A 12,799-nucleotide genomic window follows, 5' to 3' on the forward strand; every position below is an offset into this window, starting at 1 on the left:
GGAGGAAGAGGAGAAGACCCCCTTCGCTGGGTGGGGGGTTGTCCATCCGCCTTGGACACTGCTGGGCGATCACGGGCAGACCCCCTAACTGCTCTGTGCGAGTCTTCCGTGAGAAAGTCAACCCCTCAACCTTCCCGACCTTGTTGGGTGTTTCGGGGACCCTCTAGATCTGCCCCCCCCCCCCCCGTGTTAGAAGACCCTCCTTCCCCAGAAGGACGGCACAGCACGCTCCGGCTGCAGCTGGGAACTTTATTTGCAGGCTCGAGTTTGCTACACAAATCCATCACGCAGTCCGACACACACGCACACTCGGCATAAAAGGACAATACGAAAATACAACTCTTGATAGTCAGCGGAGCCGCCCTCAGCTCCTGCAGTCCGGCCCGGTGGGGTCGCCGGTGTTGATGGTCAGACCAGGGGGATGTCTGGAGGGAGGGGGCGTGGAGCACTTGACCAGTGCTGCTGCCCCAGGAAGAGCCTGGGCTGGGGGTGCTGGGCGGGCTGGGCGGGGAGGGGGGTTCTTGGTTGTGTGGCCATTTCAGCCACCTTCGGACCTGGCCTCTTTCTCCTTCGGGGAAGGGGAGAGAGCCTCCTCGGGTCATGGGAGACCCACCATAAGGGGCTGGGGCGGGTGCTGCCCAGTCAAAGCCACGTGTAGCCCTGGCACCCCACTTCGGGGCGGCCCAGCCTGGGCTCTCCGCCTTTAGGCGGTGTTCTCTGGGCTCTCTGACGGGCAGGGCACAGGGAGGGGAAGAAAGACGGAAGATGTGCTCCTGGCCCTCCCCTTAGCAGATTCCAGAATCATTCTGCCGATGCCAGCTTCTATCTATCTCCCCATCCCGGGTCCCGCCCCAGGCTCTGTGAGGGAGTCAGACTCCAGGGAGGTGGGCACTGGCCCCAGTGTGTCAGCCAGGACGTCTGGAGGGCTGGCATGTCTGTGAAGGTGGGCAGGTCCCTGGGGCAGCTATAAGCTCTTCTGGTCCTTGGTACGATCCCCAGGGCAGGGGCTCACCATGGTCAGCACCAAGCTGCAGGAGAGCTGACCCGGTGCCCAGCCTTCCGGGCCAGGACAGAAGACCGCGGTCAGTGCCCCAGGCTCCATGCAGCCCACGGGCCACCACCCCTCTCCAGGTGGGTGCGGTAGGATGTCTGGCAGAGGGGCCGTGTGGGAGAACCAGGGGGCAAGGTGAGCCCAGGGCCCCTCCTCTGTACAGCGGCTGTTTAAGCTGCAGGGGAGCTTGGGCTGAGAGGTGCCAGAGAACGCATCTCTATTTTATGTGTTTCGTTGCGTCTGAGAACTTGGGGAGAATGTTGTGCCCCTCTGTGGGTGTGGCAGGGGGTGGAGGCAGAGGCTGGTGGGGTTGGGGGACACTGCCAGTAGTCCCACGACCCTGGCCTCAGTGTCTCGGCACGCAGCTGTCACGGAGACCCTGGCACTTGGAACACAGGGACACACACACACACTCCCAGGCTCCAGGGTCTGGAGGGCAGAGACAGACCCCGTCAGGAGTCTGTGAGGGGTGCTCACCCGAACACATGTCTTGGGGCCCCTGTCCCAACATCTGTGCTTCTGAGCCGACTTTTTAAAGGGCCACAGGCATCGCCCCCGGGAGCCCTGGGAGCCCTGAGACTGGCTTTCCACCCGCCCCGGAGCTTGGGGAGGCTGCTCGGCTCTCCCTGCGAAGTTGTGTACGGGGTCTCTCCTCCGCCCAACACTACCCCCGGCCCCCCATGCACACTGCCAGTGCCCCAGATGCCCCCTCCCACTCCTCCTCCTGCCCAGCCTCCTGGCCCCACACCTCTCCCTTCTGCCCCCTTCTGTGGGGGGGTCCATGGTTGACCATGACCACACAGCTTTGTGTCACCTCCTCGGATGCACCACTCGTGTGTTCGGGCAGGTGTCATCTGTGACAGCAGTGGCACTGGAAGGCCCTGGCAGGTGCACGCCCAGGTACCCACCCCCATGTCCCAGCGTCCCTCGAACTCTGCACCCCCACCCCAGCTTCCCTTTGCAAACCTTCCGGAGCTGACAGTTCACTGCCTGCCTCCTGCCAGCGGCCCAGCTGCAACGGAAGACACCCCTGAGCTGACGGGGCGCACCCCGGCTGGCTCAGCGAGCTCCAGCAGGCCCCCTGGCGCCAGAGAGGCCTTGCTGCAGCCCAGGTCCAGGGTTCGGTGACCTCACCCCATCGTTCCCTCCAGCAGAAAGTGGGGGGGCGGCCGGCCAGCAAGCTCAGGCCTCACGCACCCCACACACGGAGGACTCTGGCTAGGCCAGCCTGGCTGTGGGTGACCCCGCCCCTCCAGGTGAGGTGGGAGTCTGGAAGGTGGAGTGGAGCTTCCGTAACAACTCGGGCTCCTCGTTCTTCCCCGTGGAGGCCTCGGGGGCACCCAGAGGGTAGGCCTCCCTGGGCCCGCCGGTCCTGGAGCAGGTGAGGAAGGCCCAGCAGGCCGCACGGAGGCGAGCCAGGTCCCGGTGGGTGGTCTCGCTGACGAAGCAGTACAGCACCGGGTCGGCCACGCAGTTGAAGCTGGTGAGGAGCAGGGAGAAGTGGTAGGCGTTGAAGACGCCCCTGGCGAACTGGCAGCTGGACTCCCAGAGGCTGCGCACGAGCAGCAGCACGTGGTAGGGCAGGAAGCAGGCCAGGAAGATGACCATGGTGCTGAGCACCAGCCGCTGGATCTGGTCCTTGCGGCTCTTCTGCGTGCCGTGGCTGCGGTGCACGGCCCGCAGGATGCCCCGGTAGGCGGCCAGCAGCAGGCAGAGCGGGAAGAGGAAGCCCACCAGGAAGCGGTAGTAGTTGATGCCGCGTTGCCATGGCTGCAGCGGGTAGTGCTCGAAGCAGACGCGGTGCTGGTTCCCGTCCTCCACCACCTCCTTGTGCAGCAGGAAGTAGACGCTGGCCAGCAGCTCCTTGGCCCAGATGACCACGCTGACGCCGACGGCCGCCTTCAGGGTGCGGAACTGGTGGAAGCGGAAGGGGTGGGCCACGGCCAGGTAGCGGTCGATGGAGATGCAGCAGAGGAAGCCCACGCTGATGTAGATGTTCTCGTAGAGGAGGATGCCGCACACCTGGCAGGACAGGTCGCCGTACAGCCAGTTGTCGTGCTGCAGCACGTACTGCAGCCAGAAGGGCAGCGAGCAGATGTAGAGGAGGTCGGCCACCGTCAGGTTGCAGAGGTACACGCCCAGCTCGTTGCGGGCCTTGATCTGCAGGTAGCCGAAGTAGAGAGACAGGCAGTTGGCCGGGAAGCCCACCACCAGCACCGTGACGTAGACCACCGGGGCCAGCGTCTGGTGGATGGTGTGGTCGATGGTGCAGTTCATGGAGGAGCTGTTCGTGGTGATGTTCCCCATCTTTGGGCCAGAAGGGGCTCCCCCGTCATGGGCGCAGGGGGTGGGCCCGTCTCTCTGCCGCCATGCTGTTCACAGGATGTGGTTCAAGCTGGGTCAGAGGCTGGGCCCCCTTGGTGGTGAGTGAGCCTCTGAAAGCCAAAGGTGGGAAAGGCTTAGAATACCAGGAGCTAACATGTATAAAGCACCCACTGTGTGCCGGGCGCTGTTCTGAGGGCCTCACTGAATTCAGAGGGTGGCCCAGCCAACCAGCTCTAACCCGACCTCAGAATGTGGCTTAGGTCTCCCCATCCGCCTTCTCTGGCTTCCTGCCCTTCGTTTATGTTCCCAGCCCTGCAAGCACAGCCCCTCTGAGCCCAGCTCTCTGAGGAAAGCTGAAGGTGAAGATCAGCTCCAACCTGCTGCAGGTGTGATGGGGAGGGCCCAGCCACTGTCTTCCACAGCAGCGAGCACCATGCGCAGTCCCCCCTTGTTCACGGGAACGTACCAGGTCACACCGAGGTCACAGCCCCTCCTGGGGCCTCTCCACCCGGCGCGGAAGGGGCCCAGCCTTGCCCACATCCCACAGTCTCCGGCCGGAAACAAGGGCCAGCTTCCCTCGGGCACTGCCCGGATCCCTGGGTGTCTCTCAGCAGGGGCCAGCCCTCCTCTCTTCCACGGAGCTCGGGGACCCAGCGGAGGGGGACGACGCAGGGCCAGGCAGCGGTGGCCAGGAGCACCAGGCCACGGTCAGCCGCTTACAGGCTGTGCCAGCCAGTTGCCCTTTCTGAGCCTCAGCCTCCTCCTGTGTACGCCGGGGACAAACCCAGCCGCCCTCGGGGCCAGCACCGGGGCCACAGAAGAGGGCGGGTGTCAGACGCACGGCACCGCTTTCCAGCGGCAAAGAGGTGGAGTGAGAGGCCGTCGTCTCTCCCACTCGCGTTAGCGGAAGGCCACACTGTCGAGAACTTAGCAAAGAGGCGCTGTCCACACAAACACCTTTGACCCAGACAGAACACGATTTTGGGTTGGGAGCCTCCTTTATAAGTTAGTATGTTGGAGTCAAAGGCTTGAGCTTCTCTGCTGCTTTAACACTTCCTGTTCAGGTGAAAAATCTGGCTGGGTCTAAATCAAGATTGCTTTCAGCTTTTTCAAGCTTTTTCAAGCTTTTTCAGCTTTTTCAACCCCCACAGTTATCCCCTCAAGGAGCCTGTTTAGACATTCCCCCCGCCACCCCAACCCCTCTCCATGAAATTTTAACACCTCAGGTATACACTGCGTGCCTGTCCCTGTACCATGCCCTTTGGGGGGATGGCAAATCGTTATAATATTGAAGGTTCTTCACTCCGTCCAAGAACCCACTTCCACCCCCCGCCCTGAGACTGCGTGGCCTACAGCACAGCTGCCGACGCGGAACGGGTGGGGTCTGAGTGGCAGCTGGGCGGGGGCAGCAGATCGGCCCCGCCCTGTGCCCTCCCCTCGCCACAGGGAACCTGCTTCTCTCCCACCAGAAGCGAAGCCCCTCAGAGCTCAGGGCCCACGTCTCACCACCTGCTGGCCGGGGCCCCTCCCCCCACGGCCACGCTCCTGCAGGCTCTGTCTCGGCCCCTGCCCCGCCCTGTGGCCCCCGAGCCAGGGCCAAGCGGGAAGTGGTGCCCTGGAAACAAACTCTCGATCTTACGTAAGCAGGTGCGTTCTTTTCCCTGGGAGAGGAACCCACAGCTTCCACCGTGTCTCTAAAATGGGCAGCAGACGGGTCTGGTCCAGAGCTGCCCCTTCTCACCTGCAGCCCTCCCCACACCCAAGCCCGCCCCTGCCCCAGCGCCCCACGCAGGCCCCGACCCTCACCCACGCAACGCCCAGGATGCAGAGCAGACCCTCCTCGTCCGTGCTCACAACCCGCTGAGACGGCTTCTTACCACACCTGTGGCAGAACCCACGTTCCTCACGGGGCGGGCAAGGCCCTACAGGATGGGACTTGCCCCCCACCCCGCTGCCACACGCCAGCCACGTGGCCTGCTTCCTGTGCTGCCCGGTCACCCAGCCCCGCTGCTGGCCTGTGTCCCCGCTGCTGCCTGCCCCCCCCCCCCTGCCCCACCTGTACCCTGTACCTCCCCTCGGGGCTGGCTCCTTTGCTGCCAGATCTCAGCTTCAACGTCACCTCCTCCCCTTGCGAGGCCTGCCCTGGCCACCGTCCCACCACCCTCCTGGGTTGCTCCACAGAGCGCCCATCAGTATCTGAGGTTTGTGTTTCCCTGCCTGCTTGTGGACGACCCGTCTCCTCCACAAGAATGTAAATCCCCCCAGGGCAGAGGCCTCATGCCCCTGGCACGGTGCCTGGCGTTCCACACGCACTCATGAGTCCCCCTGGACGCACGAGTGAATGCCACCTCCCCATCTTACAGGTGAGGAAACTGAGGCCCCCGGGGGCGGTGGGGGCGGTGACCTGCCGAAGCCAGCCCGAGGAAGGAGGCGCTGGTGTCAGAATCCAGGTCTCCGTGCTCCATGTCCCGCCTCCCTGCCACCTCCAGTCCCCACCTGAGACTCACCCCCACCCCTCAGCCCCCCATAAAACGAGGACCCCCCGTCAAGCCCACCCCCGGTCCTCTCCAGGACACAGGCCTGGGGTTTCAGCGATGGTGGCGGAGGGGCTGCCTCTCATTGTCCTTTTTAATTGTGGTGAAATGCACACGACATAAAATGTACCACATTGACCGTGTTTAAGCGTCCGGTTCTCTGGCCTTGAGGACACTCGCCCTGAAGAACAACCGTGACCACCCACTGCCCATCCCCAGAGCCCCTCACCTTCCGCACCCGAGAGACGCTGCCCCGCTCCACTCGGACGCCCACTCCCGCCCGCCCCCCAGCCCCCGGCCCCCCACCCTGCCTCCTGTCTCTAGGGACCTGACCCCTCTGGGTCCCTCAGACGAGTGGGCTCCCACAGCGTTTGTCCTTTCTTGTGACGGGCTTATGTGACGCAGCACGGCGTCCTCAAGGCTCATCCGTGCTGTAACGTGCGTCAGAATTTCCCCCCACGTGAGGCTGAGCGCCACTTCCCCGCATGTATGTTCTGCATTTGTTCTTTCGCGTGTCGGTGAACACTTGGGTGGTACCTGCCTCTCAGCCACTGCGAAGGGCGCCGCCGTGAGCCTGGGTACACGGGTCCCCTGCTGGGGTGCCTGCTCTCAGAGTCTCTTTGCGGGGTCGGGTGTAGGTGCCCAGACATGGAATTGCTGGGTCATAGGGTAGTTCTGTTTTTAATTTTTTGAGGAACTGTCCTTCTGTTTTCCATCGGGGCTGCACCATTTTACATTCCCACCCACCATGCACGGGGTTTTCTTGTGTTTTTTTTGTGTGTGTGTGCTTTTGTGTTGCTGCCATGTTTTGGCAGGGAGAGGAAGGGGACAAGGGGCAGCTGAGACCTGGGACCCCTTGGCTCCTCCCACAGCCCCGTCAGTCAGGAGCTGGCCCTACCTGCCCCCCTCTGGCCGGTTCTTGTCCGTGAATCCCACACCCACACCTGTGGGGTGAAACGGTTCACCTGGCTTACCTACGAGGAAGTCGACAGCAGCCCAGTGCCCCGAACCGTCCCCAGGGCCACCGAGCCGGACCTCAGGGTCTCCACAGTCCAGATACAAGCCGCCGGCAGGAAGATGACATTCACTCGTAAGCACAGGCCCTCACGTGTCAATCAAACAGGGCAAATGGGGTCACCGTGAAACACGTCCCATCAGGTCCTAAGCATCCCTTGGGAGTCCCCGGCCCTGGAGCAGCTATTTACTGGTGGGAGCATGTCCCCCTGCGGTGGGGCACAGGCCCGTGGCTTCGCTCTCCTGGGCCAACTATAAGTGAAGTCTGGCGACCAAAGTCACCAACAGCCAGGCCCGCAGGGCAAAGCAGCAGCATTTACGGTGCTTGAAGTACCTCCTGCGCTCACTTTCCAGCAGAAAGAGGGTTTTGACATTCTAGACAGTGCTCCTTGGCCTCGGTGCAGCTGAGTCACCCGGAGGATTGGTTACAGCCGATTACGGGGCCCCACCTCCGGAGTTTCTGACTCAGTGGGTCTGAGGCGGGGCTGCAGAATTTGCCGCAAGCTCCCCGCTGACGATGGTGCCGCTGGCCCGTGAGCCACCTCTGGACTAGCAAGGGACTCGAAAGGTCTAGAAGGTCTGGGCTTTGCTCCTGGCCAAGTGCCCTACCCGAGTCCCAGGCTGGGGAGCACAGGTGGCTGGCTACAAGGGGAACTTAACACCCAACAGAATCTTGTGGTCAGAACCAGACGCAGCTTCTGGGAGACCAACAGCCCGATTCGGGCTTTCCAGACGGAGGGAGGGACGGGCACCGTGTTTCAGAGCACGGTGACTGGACTTCCACTCCGTGTCTGAGAAATCCCTCACGGTTCCCAGGTGTTTCATGTCTATGCTCCTGCCCGGCCTTCACAACAACCTCGTTACTTCCCCCGTTTCGGGGATGAGGACACTGAGGCCCGAAGGGAGGGACTGGTTTGCCCGACAGTCCAGCACCTCTGGGTGCCCTTCAGAGTGCATCCGCGGAGCATCTGCAGGGTGCACAGCAGGGGACCGGACACGGGGGACCTGGGTGCGGAAGGAGCGGCTCCCACCCTCAGGGAGCCCCCGATCTCGTGAGATGGGAACACCACGCACATAAGTGACTGCCGCTCCAGGCGGGGGACAGCGGGGCTCACTGGTCGCCCCCACTCACATTCACCGTTGCCTTGTGCTCCCCTCTCCACACACGCTCTCTCTCCATGGGGCGACGGCTCCTCCGGGGGCTCCACCCCCTCGACACTCTCAGCGCTCCCAGACCTCACCGCCCTGCCCAGGGGGAAGGTGGACATGAGCAGCTTCCTCTCGCCAGGCAGGACACGCTCCGTGAGGCCCGTCCCGCCTCTGTCCTTTCCTCCACTGGTCTGCCGCCTGCCCGGTCGCTCAGGTTGGGTGGCTGGCCTCCACCTTCTTCCCCCATCTTCGTCCACAGCGCCCGCTTCCTTGGCCGGCTCTGCCATCTCCTACTCCTGAACATCCCCCACATCCACCCCCTCCTCTTCAGCTCCCCCGCCAGCGCCCAGATGGGCTCGCTCGAGACTTCCTCTCCCCAGAATCCGTGCCGCGGCCTCCAGTTGGGTTTCCTGTGTCTCTATCTCACCACCGCAGAGCCGTCCTCCGAAACGCAAATCTAACCGAATCGCTGCTGCTCCAAACCCTTCAATGGCTTTCCAACCATCCACCAGTCTGTTCGTTGGTCCAACTGTCCGTCCGTCCGTCCATGTATCCATCCACACCCACCCACTCCCCATTCACTTGTTCATTCACAGGACACATCCTTATGGATTCTGTCTAACACGGACGGCGTTGCACTGGACCAGGCCCTGGTACAGCTCCAGCTGCTCCCAGTCTCACGGGAGAAGGGAGAAGAAAAGCCAGCCAGCGCCCAGGGAGGGCACAGCACTGAAGAGGGTGCAGCAGGAGCGACCCGGCCCGGCCAGAAGAGCCTCCCCGTCCCGAGCCGAGTGTCGTGCTCAGGCCAGGAGAAGGGGGAGGGCTGCCCGGGCAGCGGGCAGAGGGCGGCTTCTGCCTGGGGAAGCAACGCCTGCGACAGATCAAATCCAGGGGAGACAGCGGGGTGGGGGGGGAGCTCCGTCGGGGAACTGAAAGTACCTTGGCGTGACTGGAGCTAGGTGTGAGGAGGGCGTGGCCCGCCAGGACACCAGCGGCAGCTGTGGTCACTAACGAACCACTGACTGGGAGGGTGGCAGAGCACAGCCAGGGACAAATCTGAGATGGGCCTCAGTGCTCAGCCCTGATGAGCTCTCAAAAGTGGCATGTTGGATGGGTGGGTGGGTGAAGAGATGGGTGAGTGGATGGGTGGGCAGACAAACGGATGAGGGGCCGATGGACAGATGGGAGTAAATGGGTGGGCAGGTGGATGACGGGGTGGGGGGTGTGTGCAGGGCTAAGTGGGTGGGTATGGGAACAGCTGGATGGGTGACGGGTACCTGGATGGATGGGTGGGTGGGTTAGTGGGTAGGGAGACGGATGGATGGGTGGGCAGATTATCAGATGGCTGGGCGGGGGGAGGGTTGAAGTTGGGCCTGGGACAGAGGAGGTCTCATTAATAGAAACAGGAAAGCAACAAGGAGGAATCACCGCAGCCTCCTGCCCGAGCTGCTCAGAGGGTCCTGCTCATCCACCGAGACCTCGTCCCGGCCAGCCCGCCCTGCCACCGGTCCCCGAAGACAGGCACCCCCAGGCGGAAACGGCACCTTGCCAGGGGTGGCCCTTGTCTGCCTGGTCTCCACCGGCATCTTGCCCCTCAGAAATCAGAAGACACAGTGGACGAGGCGAAAGGGTTCTGTGAACATGCAGATGGTGGGGGGTGGGGTGGGAGAGCCGAGCCCCATCCGCCCAGAGCCTCCCACGGGCCACACACGGCTCTCCCCACCCCACTCTCGCTGGGCCCCTTTACAGACGAGGAGACAAAACCGAGGGTCAGAGCGAGAGGGACTGACCTGCTCCAGACCCCCCCTGGTACAGGGTGCTTGGCTGGGTTCTGAACTCAGACCGGCCCACCCTTGCCCTCACGCCATGCACTCTCTGTCTGTCTGTCTGTCTGTCATGATCGTTCTGAGCAGCCACCCTCCACCTCCAGGCTTAGTCCCAGGCCAGCCCCCTGCACCTGGGGGGTGCTCTGCCCGGCCAACCCTTTCCTCGGCACCTACTGAAGACACCAGGTGCGTCCAGCTGTGGTTCCCCCAGGGCAAAGAACCAAACGAGGACCCACTGCACCCACTTCAGACACTTGGCCACCCAGTCCCCAGACAGAGACGGCCCAACACCCAGAGGCAAGTCTTCAGACAAACGCTCATTGGCACAGAGGTGTCTCCGAGGACTTTAGTGACCAAGGGAACTTAAGCCCTGAAAGGAAGGGCCTCTTTGACGCAAGGTAAGAGCCTTCACGTGTTCCCAGCCAGGAGGAGGTGCCCGCGCTGGCATGCGGCCGGGACACAGACAGTGATCTAATCCGTCACCGTCTCTTCCACCGGGCGCACACGGGCACGCAGACAATTACTCACGGGGCCAGAGCGGCGCTGCTCGCCGGAGCCCGCAGAGCAGGGAGTTTCCTGCCAGCCCAGCTTCTCTTCCTTTATCTGGTCGGACCGCCACACTCTCTACCCAAGGTTGTTCCATTTCCCAAAAGGGTGTGTGTGTTTCAGCGGCTGCCGAGGCTTCCCCCTGGGGCGGGAGCAGAAGCTGGGGGGGCGTTTTTCCTTAGCCCCTGTCGTTCCCCCAGGGAGCCCCGCTCCACCAACGACGAGGAGACAGAATTTCATTTCTAAAGGCCTGGTAACTGTTTCCAAGTTCAATTCCACCTGGGCTCACAAAGTCACTGCGACTCAGGTGGGGCTGGCGCTGCCAACCCGTTTCACAGAGCCTGAAGCCCAGAGAGGCTAACGCAGTTGGTCAAGTTCACATGGTGAGCCGGGGAAGGGTGGGGGGGGGGTCTGAATCCAGAATCCAGGCATGGAGGCACCAACGCGCTGTCTTTAAGCTCTTTTGGCCACAAACCACAGCAAGAAATGCACCTGACGCTGTGACCCAGCACACACATTCTACACACACATGCAAGCGCCCAGGAACACACTTCCCCAGAGCAATACTTACCCCACCGTCTGCGACGCACTCCGATCACGGCTATCCTATTTTGTTTTTCCGGAGGCAGGTCCTGAGCTACCGAACTGACTTCCTGGCCCTCTAACGGGCCATGGTCCTATTTGGGATGACCCCCACCTCCTCAGCCTCCGGAACCCAGGATGGGGATGGTCTGTCAGCCAGCGAGGAGCAGGCAGACAGCGGCAGTGAAAGGGAGTTGTCCCAGAGGGAATCCCGGGGCCTCTGTGCCTCTGCTTCAGGGCTGAGCTCTGCCCTCAAACCTCAAACAGCTCAGCTTCCTCCGGTGGCTCCCGGGAGGCCCGAGGGAGGAGCTGAGAAGCACCTTGCCTGGCTGGCAAACCCCCCAGGCGGGAGGGACGCACGCTCCCCCTCCGGCGATCTCCCGCAGACCGCGCCTCCCAGCTCCGTCTAGAAAACCCCAGCCGGAGGCCGCTGGTCCCCGGGCTGAGGCAGAATCATGTGAACTTGTCAGTCCGATCCGGTGTCAGGCTGGCGGCCGCCCAGGAACACTGGGCCGCCAGGCAGCTGCGGGGCGAGGGCGCAGGACCGCTCCCTCCACCATCCCCCGTCTGCTTCCCGCACCAGTGAGCAACCTCCCGGGGAGTGTTAAAGCCTGAAGTAGGGACAGGGGACCTTGGGAACTGGGGGGGGCATGCAGGAGAAGTGGGGTGCCCTAACCCTACCGTTCAAACCCCTCTGAGCACCTACAGGATGCTGGGAGAGGAGATGCAGGCAGCTGGCCCCCCCCTGGAGCTGCTCATACAGGCTGATGCTCAGGTGACCTGAGTACACGGCGGACCCCAGCGAGAACAACAGGGCAAGCTGACTGTTTCTGCTCCCACCCCAGGCTACCACCCTCCAGCCACCGGCAACCAACATCTGGGTCAGTGGGTCCCGGGTGCCTTAGAAAAAACCTGGAGAGCTCATAAAAACAACACCGATGCCAGGCCCCACGCTGGGTGGATGAAACCATGTTTCCTGGAGAGGCGCTGGCGGCACCCAGGTCTTTCACAGCTCCCTGGACACTGCCAGCGGGCAGCCAAGTGCAGACGTGCTGACGTGCGTGTCTCAGGGGCCGGGGCCCGTTCTGCAGACCAGCGGAGCCTGGGCACCGGAGGAGGGCCCGGGGCCACAGATAAGGCAGCATCGAGATTTTCCACAGCGAGGCCCCGAGTGGGGAGCAAGCACAGGGCTCTGGCGGCAAGGGGTCTTCTGGCTCTTGGGGGCATTCACTGAACTGTCAGCATAGCAGGGTGGATGGGGCCCCTGGAGGCTCCCTAGCCCAGCCCCCTCACCACCCGGGTAGGGAGGACACCCAGAACCCAGTCAGGGTCTCACAGCTAGGCGATGGAGCTGGGATTCGAACAACCTGCTGCCACGCTGCAGGAGCCACGCTGTTGTGGCAGGACCCCCTCCCTCCTCAGAAGCTGCTCATGGGGCGCGTTGCTAGAACCAGGGAGCCAACACCCACCATGCACGGGGGTGGGGGTCACTGAGGATGTGCGTGCTCCCCGCTCTGTCTCGGGGTCTGTCTGCAAGACTTGTCTTCTCCAGAGAGCAAATCGCTCTAGTCCTGTGTGTGTGTGGGGGGGGGCTGTATCGGGAGGGGTCCCGGGAAAAACCCCCCTCTGCGGGCCTGGGCCCTCCTCAGCGGTCTCCTGTGTTAGTTACCGAGAAAGGCTGTGCCTCGCTGCAGCGCGGCCGTGTTCACGGAGACACAGGCGCTGTTCCTGAGTGTGGAGGCGGCTGGCTCTCCCCGACATCACACAAAAGG

The 12,799-nt window shown here is 62.9% G+C and overlaps 1 protein-coding gene across 7 annotated transcripts in view; it reads right to left on the minus strand.

Moving 5' to 3' along the window:
- Positions 1–235: 235 nt before the first annotated feature.
- Positions 236–12,799, minus strand: part of GPR68 (G protein-coupled receptor 68) — a 28,521-nt gene continuing 15,957 nt past the window's right edge. For 3 of the 7 annotated variants that reach the window (XM_045823829.1, XM_045823826.1, XM_045823830.1), the window contains exon 3: positions 236–3,486. In XM_045823829.1, the coding sequence (XP_045679785.1) occupies positions 2,270–3,358 (1,089 nt within the window). In that variant the 5' untranslated portion in view covers positions 3,359–3,486 and the 3' untranslated portion in view covers positions 236–2,269. Of the gene's footprint in view, positions 3,487–6,884; positions 6,909–8,056; positions 8,334–10,427; positions 10,529–11,016; positions 11,580–12,799 lie in introns of those variants that run through there. The other 4 variants (XM_045823827.1, XM_045823833.1, XM_045823831.1 and 1 more) reach the window with 4 other exon arrangements.

The sequence above is a fragment of the Phyllostomus hastatus genome, unplaced genomic scaffold (assembly GCF_019186645.2).
Source record: "Phyllostomus hastatus isolate PE091 unplaced genomic scaffold, TTU_PhHast_1.1 phas_scaffold_501, whole genome shotgun sequence".
NCBI classification, from domain to species: domain Eukaryota; kingdom Metazoa; phylum Chordata; class Mammalia; order Chiroptera; family Phyllostomidae; genus Phyllostomus; species Phyllostomus hastatus.